Below are 7,699 nucleotides of genomic sequence, written 5' to 3' on the forward strand. Positions count from 1 at the left end.
ACCGGGGCCGGGGAGTAAAGGGAGGGGGCTGGAGACCCCCGAGCCTCTCCCAGAGCACAGGCTGGAGGTGGCTCTGGCACTGAGTCCAGCCAGGGGACTCGTGGTGGACAAGCCTAGGAAAAAAAGTGGAGACGTGAAAGGTAAAAAGGCTGAAAATAGTCTTGAGCCGGGTCCAGGTGACATCCCTGCAGTAGCGGAAGAGGTGGGAAGTAGTAAAGGAGCTCAGTCTTTGGATAAAGGCAAAGAGACTAATGGCAGTAGTTCAGCGAGCCCGCTGGGTGAGCCAGCTGACGCTCCTAAAGTACGGGCTGCTGTTGAGTCTCCAGAGCCAGAAAAATCACAGACGAGTAGTAAAGAGAATGGCAAAAAGCTGGAGGCTGATGTGCAGCAGCCAGTTCTTTTTGAGCGTAAAGCAGGTGCAGGTCCTTCTCCTGACGTGGAGATACCTGAGAAATCCAAAGCGGAAAGCCCTGCTGGGGGTGGACTTCCATTCCTAGAGCATCCCGCAGCGGCAGGTCACACTTTGGCCATGGTTCCCGAGGAATCTAAAAAGAGGGGTTATGATGGGAGTGGCAAAAAGGCTAAAAATGCCTCTGAGCAGCCTGTCTTTCTAGAGCCCAAACCAACCAGGAGCCAAGTGCAGCCCCCCATGGGATCTGAGCTGGGACACGGAGTGGGAGACACCGATCTGGTAGATGAAAACAGAAATATTAAAAACTTTCCTATTGGCCCTCAAATGCTTTGGAATAATAAAGGAAGCGACTTCAGATCCTTTGGTCAGAGTGCAGCCGCTGGCCCAGGGACTGGCAGTGCTTCTTCTGGCTTCCCAAAGCACCCGGGTGAGGGTGCCAGCAGCGAGGGGCTTCCTCCTGCTGAGAGAGCGGCAGAGAAAAGCAGCCAAGAGCCTAGAGCTGCTGCTCCGAGGGAAACACCCGTGCAGAAACCTTCTGAGCAACCCATCGCTCTGGGACACAAAGAGCCTGCAAAAGAGGTTTCAAAGAAAGGTGGCAAAACCCAAGAGGTTTGTTCCCAGGATGGCGGTGAGGCAGGTAAACCGCTTTCTTTGGAGCATGCAGTTCAACAGGACATTACATCAAAGGACAAAGTTCACCTTTCTCCTGCGGCGAAAGTGGACGATAAAGAAATAAGCACCATGGATAAAAAGCGCGACGCGGACAGCGATTCCTTAGACCTTCCTCAGAAGGTGGAAGATGCAAAAAATAAATTGGCTCCTGTAGGTGCCAAAGGGACGGAGAAACTAGAAGCGACTGTCTCTTCCGGAGAGAAGGACGCTGGGCACGTCTCTGCAGAACGTGCAGCGGTGGCAGAGAGCAAAGCGGGAGCAACCGTGTCGCCGGTTGTGGCAGAAGCGTTGGTGGAGAAAAAAGCTGAAGAGGCTGAGCTGGGGGGAGGCAAGAAGGGCGAGCAAAGCTCACTGGGCAGTTTGGCCAGCCCAGCAGCTGAAGCAGAATTCCCTGGTTTAAATCTGACAGCTGCCCAAACAACCAAAATGAGTCCTCAAGCCAACAGTGAAGGTGATGCTCAGCCTGCGGAAGAGGACGCTGCGCACGGTGGGGAAGCTCACCCGAGGGGTACCCCGGCGCCGAGGTCTGAGGCAGATAAACCTCAAGACACAGCTAAAGAAGCAGCAGAATGTGACCAAAAAGCTGTGAAAGAGATGAAGAAAGTTAAAGCGGCAGAACAGCTAAAAGGCTACATGAGACCCACAAAGGCGAGAGGGGTGCCCGCTCTGCCGGCCAGGTCTGCTGCTCCGGACAGAGAGAAACCCAGGCAGCTGAAACCCGCTGGCGTGAGCCGGCAGAGGCAAGAAAAAGGTGTGTGTGTGCGGTTTGAGCTGGCAGCTGTAATCCAGGAGCTTGCGTGCAAGACCTTGCTGTTTGTCAGCGCGTTGGCATGAATACGTCATCGTTAATCCCGTGTGGCACAAGCGAGTGTGGCATGACCGGGGGTTTTTGGCTGATCTTTCAAGGCTGTTAGACCTGCCTGCCTGTCTCACAGTGCTAATTCCCAAAGTTGGGAGGGTTGACAGCTCGGTCTAAGTTCCAGAGCTCTTGATCATTTTACGTACGCATCGTAGAATATTGAGGTAAACTTGCACTTTCTGGTGTTAAGTGACATTGGCTTCTTGTCATCAGAGACCGGGCGGTGACCCTTATCGATGGTGCAAGCGAGTCGTCGCGCTCGCTGAATCGCACTGCGTGCCCCTGGCGGGCGGGGAGCCCGGGATTTCTGTGGCGGGAGCGCTCTCCATCGCTCTTGTGCTGCAGGGTTTGGTTTAATCCTACCTCAGGCCAGCTGCAACCACCTGCTTGTCCTCCTGCAGCTGGTTCATGACATTGCCTTAAGCTACCTTGGCCAACAAAATCCTTCTAGAGTAATGATCTTTACTAGAGCAGAGTTGTAACAAAACAACAAAGGGATGTAGATTTTAAGACTTTTGTCTATCGCGATGGGCTGGGAAGTGGTTTGGACCGTTTACCCTCGGCTCTTGTCCAGGGAACAAGGTCTGGGTACTCACAGCAAATGAGATGGAATTAATTTCATGGAACTTAATGAAGTTGATAGGAATTTTGAAAAGGAGAGTGTGGTATAGACAGAGGTGAAAGGAAAAAAAAAAATCTCCTCGTACTTCTCCTCATTCTAAACCTTCCTGAGGAAGAGCTGGCATCCTCGCTGTGAATTCCACTCTGCTGGGATGGGATGGGCAAGTCGATCCCTGCCTTTCCCTGCTCTTCGTTTTTTTGCCGTGTCATTGGGCATGAAAGTTTGTTCCTGTTCCTACTTCTGTGGAGTTCCTCGCTGCCAGTTTGCATGATGCAGCCACTAACTTAACAAACGTAGAGCTCAAGTGCGCCTTAACATGCTGGTCAGGTTTTTGAGAGGTTTTGTAATTTTAATGAGTGTTGCATAACCTGGAGTGGTTCTATTTTAGTGGAAGTGGTGTTCTCTGCATGAACTCGTGCCTGCAGAAGTGATGTTCTTTGGTGCATGATGCTACAAAATAAAAGGAAAGCTAAAGGCAGCATCTGTTTTTCTAAAAAAAATCCACTTCTTTAAAGCCTTTCCATTGTCTGCCAGAAGTCTTTATTTTCCTTTGCTAACTGCTGTATTCAAGGGAGTGGAATTTTAGTAGCAGATCCGTGCGAAAAAGAAAAGCTCTTCCTGAGTGCTTTGCACAGGTGAGGTACGTCCGGAGTTGAAGGATCCGTGGCTCAGAGTAGCACTTCAGCGTGTGAGTACATGGGTACATACTTTGCATCTGACCTGACTTTGCACAAGACTTTTAACAGAATTCAGTCGCTTCCATCCTCTCAGCACTTTGCAGATTCGACAGTTGTGGATTGGTGGTGTTTTTGGGTTTTTTTTTTCAGAGAAGCTCTGAAGGATTGAGCTTGTTTTGGAAGTGTTGGCTGACATCTCCCCACAGCAGTTGAAATCCGAGTGCTGCCGGGGAGCGCTGGCGGCAGACCCGGCCCCTGGCGCAGCTTCGCGTGGTCGCACAACATCTGGCCTCAGGGACAAAGCGTCGGTTGCAGAGGAAGAGCAGGGAAGCACACGTGCTTTGCTGTCCAGATACGGAATCACAGGATGTTGGGGTTGGAAGGGATCTTGAAGGATCCCCCAGTGCCACCCCCTGCCAGAGCAGGGTCACCCAGGGCAGCCCCACAGGAACGCGTCCAGGCGGGTTGGAAAGTCTCCAGAGCAGGAGACTCCACACCCTCTCTGGTTCAAGTCCCTTCATCATCCTCGAAGCTCTCCGAGTCCAACGGAGAGCTTCGAGGATGATGAAGGGAGTAGGTCCCAAGGAGACTCCACACCCTCTCTGGGCAGCCTGGGCCAGGGCTGGAGAGGCTTCTCTCTCTTTCCAGCCGCTGCCCCGCTGGGGGCGAAAGAGTTGGGTGAGCGGCACAACGCCAGCAAAGCCCACACCGGGTCCCTCGGTTGGCACAGCTGGACTGGAAGTGCCTTAGGCCGGATCCGAGGATGAAACAGTGAATTCACGCATCGCGAGGTGACACCTTTCCCTTCACTGATTTCTGGTTTTGAGAGTCAGCGTGAGTGTCCTTGTTTACTGGGCAGGGAAGGAGCTACAGGGATCCGGGAGGTCGTTGTTACAGCCCAGGTTTTCACTACGCGCTGGGGCCGTGGGCTGTACGTGCCCTCTCCGTGCCAGTTCATCCTCCTGTTGAGATCACAAGTGGCTCAGAGGTTTTCCATCTCTACCTGCCACCAGAACTTGGTGGCATCTCTATTTCTTGGGCAGTACTGCAATGTTCATACCTTGCAGCACCTAGTACCCACCCATATAAGCTGTTTTTCTTTTCCCCTGGTGGGCAGTCCGTGATCTGTGACCAGAATAAGGCACACAGATTCTTTGGAGGATCTTCTGCTGAAGTTTAGCGGCTGAGATCTCTTTAGCCGGGCTCCCATGTCTCACGCCGTGCGTTCTAGAATAACAGGACAGCTTTCCTAAGTGCGTTCGCTCCTCTCTGTGCTGCTAAAATGGGTACGAGCTCTGTGATACAGTTCCCTTGGGAGTCATGGCAACTGCGAGGCTGCGGATTTCTCTCGCTGACGGAAATTGTATGTATCGTTCATAAAGTAGGCCTGCAAACTTCTGTTATTCTCCCAATTTTGATTTTGCAGCTTGAAGTTAAGAAACACTGGATGTAAAGGCTGTTCATGCGATCTGAATTCGATCCCTTATCCTTCTTTTTGGATTTATTTCAGCTTCTTGATTTTGTTGTTGCCATTGTAAGCACTACCCTAGATTTTTCCGGAAAATTTTTTAATATATTTAATGTCAGCAGGCAGCTGAGACGATAACCAAAGCCTGTCAGACATCATCAGCCTTTAAGATGTGACTGACCTTGTATGCCACCTCTTGTGTGGAGTTAAAACTGAAATTGGGAATTATGTATAAAAAAGCAGAGTCCTAAAATCTGAGCTTCCAAGCAGGTGCCCTGGGTGCTGCGGGGCTGGGGATCTGAGCCTGAGGAATGGTGAACCGAGGAAACGAGTTATTTGTTGCAGGTTTCCTGCTGGCATCCCTCTTCCCTCGACTCCTCAAGCTGCAGTTCAACACTGAGACTTTCAAAAGACGTGGATTTTTTTCTCCAATCCATCCTTAAAGAATAATGTATTTTGGAAGTTAATTTGTTTTGGTGTTTCGGGTCTTGTGTGTTCTTTTCGCATGAGCTCTCGAGGCAAGGGCCGTGGTCGCGTGTGTCTGTTGTACGACGCTCCCGTCCTTAACGCTGCCGCTCCGGTGCTGGCAGAGTCGGGAGCTTATTGCGTAACCCCGCTGGGGTCTGGGCACTCGTGCTTCTGAATCGTTCTCCTAAACGTGGATCAGAGGGGCCTGTCCAAGTAGGCGTCTGGTGCTCAGTCTCCCTTTTTCCTCCAGAGCTCCCACCTCAATCTCTGTCGTTGCCTTCCAGCGCCCGTCCTTCCGGCTGAGCGGGTGACAAGCTGTCTTTGCCGCCCGGTGGCACAGTTGCCGTGTGTGATGCGGTACACACTGCTCAGCGTGACAGCTCTAAATCCTTTGTGTGTAAATAAGGTGCATTTTAAAGGAAGAAATGCCATCCCTGCTTAATGACAGCGTTTGCTTTTGCTCTTACAGCCGCGAGGAAGCACTTTCTCTAAATATTTTCCTTTCCTGACTGGTTTCCATTCTATCGGTGTCGTTAGAATATCGTTGAGGTGGTTTAGCATTTCCACAGGGGCCTTTCATTCATACAGTGTCTGTACCCCGAGCTGTAATTGGGTTTGTCTGTTGTGAGCTGATCAGCAGCGTGAGCACGACGGGGCAGCGGGCTGTAGGGATCTTACCCGTAGTCATCAGCACAAGGGCAGTCGTGGACAAGTAGCTCAGAATAGCAGCAGTGCTCTAATAATGCTTTGGAATGGCCAGGTTGGCATCCTATTGCAGCCTGTTCGTTGATGAAGACCTATTAATTATCCCAGGTAGGTGAACGAGAGAAGGGAAAACCAAGCAAATCCCCCAGGATATTAAACGTATTTATGAAGCAGTGAGAGAACTTTGCTCTTCTGTGCTTCTCCCCGAAACGTTTGCACTCACGTGTTTTTATGTGATTCTGCTTTAACATAAAGTCATGTTGAGGTAGCAGTTCTACCCATAATTAAAAGGTGAGGTGAGCTCGGAGAACACTTTTTTCTTCAGCCTGAGGGTGGCCAGACTCTGGAACAGATTGCCCAGAGAGGCTGTGGCTGCCCCCTCCCTGGAGATGTCCAAGGCCAGGTTGGATGAGCCTGGAGCAACCTGGGCTGGTTAAGGGAGGTTGGGTCAGATGAGCTGTGAGGTCCCTTCCAGCCCAAGACATTCCAGGGTTCTATGATTTTTGCCGATCTGTAGCTTGCAGACACCAGGAGTTCAGAGGGCTCTTCGTGTTCTGTTGGCCCGGTGCGTAGCTCTGAAACTGTTCTCCAACCAGCCGTTGGTTCTGCACGGAGTGTTACGTCGATATTGGCTCTTTCCCTCCCTGGGTGGTCTCATGCAACAATCTCATTTTAAGCTGGCACCCCACAGGCTTCGGCTGCGATGTCCAAAGTTTTGTTTTCTTCCTTTATTTCATATCCCTGCTTGTGCTTGACACTCTGATTTTCGAGAAGAGCTGGGAGTGAAACAAATACACTTTGGATTGTAAGTTCTGGCAGGTTAAGACTGTTGAGCACATTCCCTTGGTGCCCTTGCTTGACTTCCAGGGAATACCTGGATTTCAGACCTCATCTCCCCTTGCTGGCCTTGCTAATTCATTGCTCGTGTATCATTTGGTTGACTTTGCCTCTTTTCAGTTTACGCTATTATTTACTCCTACAATAGCCAAATAGTGGTAGAACTCAGAGTTGGAAGGACTCTTGAGTGTATGTTAATGCTGGTTTTGGCCGATCACAGGGATTTTGGGTGAAAAGTCTAACGTAAGTGGGATCTGAACTGCAAACATCCTGTCCTGTAAGACAGGAGACCGCATTTAAGGATCCTACGGCTCCACACCTTGTGAACGTTGAGCTTGTAGCACGAAGTTGTGATGGCCAGAAGACTGAATATGCTGGTTCACCTTTTTATCCTCTATCCTGGCTTCTTCCAGACTGTGGGAGGAGCCGAAGCGTGCGGGTGGCGTGAGACTTCGTGCGTGCCGGCGCGTCGTGCGCGTGGCTGAGCGGCACGACACGCGTGTGCCGACACACGGACGAGCCAGTGTGTAAATGTTTTTTTCATGCTCTTGGCTTTCACAGGCAGAGCATGGCCTTGATGGTTCTGGTCAGTTTGACTGGTTTTGATAATAACACTTAATTAGAGCTCATGTTAGTTGGTGATGCTGGCGAGGAATAACTCATCCTGGAAAGTGATGTTGCCTTAGAAACCAGCGCGAGGGACTGCACAGAAACGATTATGTTAGCTTAAAAAAAAAAAAAAAGAGCTAAGGCATTAGAAGGGATAAGTAATGGCTTCGGGAGCGAAGCAAAAATAGAAACACTAGGCTGATTCATCTGCTGAGGCTGGGAGCTCGCAGATTGGGCATTAGGGGCTGACGTGTCGATGTAGTGATCTTCGCCTGCTCTGGCCGTCGGCGCTGGCTCCGCCTGGGCAGCCCTCTCCTACCTGGCGGAGCCCAGGACAGGGTTTCTTTGCGGCTTCTTCCCCCCCCGGCTT

General features: G+C 51.0%; 1 protein-coding gene across 1 annotated transcript in view; it reads left to right on the plus strand.

Annotated features, from left to right (window-relative positions):
- Positions 1-2,300, plus strand: part of LOC104274176 (neurofilament heavy polypeptide-like) — a gene marked incomplete at its 5' end in the record, with an annotated part of 14,309 nt that extends 12,009 nt beyond the window's left edge. The window contains one exon of the mRNA XM_009869719.1: positions 2,157-2,300. Coding sequence (XP_009868021.1) covers positions 2,157-2,300 — 144 coding nt within the window. The remainder of the gene's footprint in view (positions 1-2,156) is intronic.
- Between the last annotated feature and the right edge of the window lie 5,399 nt (positions 2,301-7,699).

This window comes from Apaloderma vittatum, unplaced genomic scaffold (assembly GCF_000703405.1).
Source record: "Apaloderma vittatum isolate BGI_N311 unplaced genomic scaffold, ASM70340v1 scaffold23265, whole genome shotgun sequence".
NCBI classification, from domain to species: Eukaryota; Metazoa; Chordata; class Aves; order Trogoniformes; family Trogonidae; genus Apaloderma; species Apaloderma vittatum.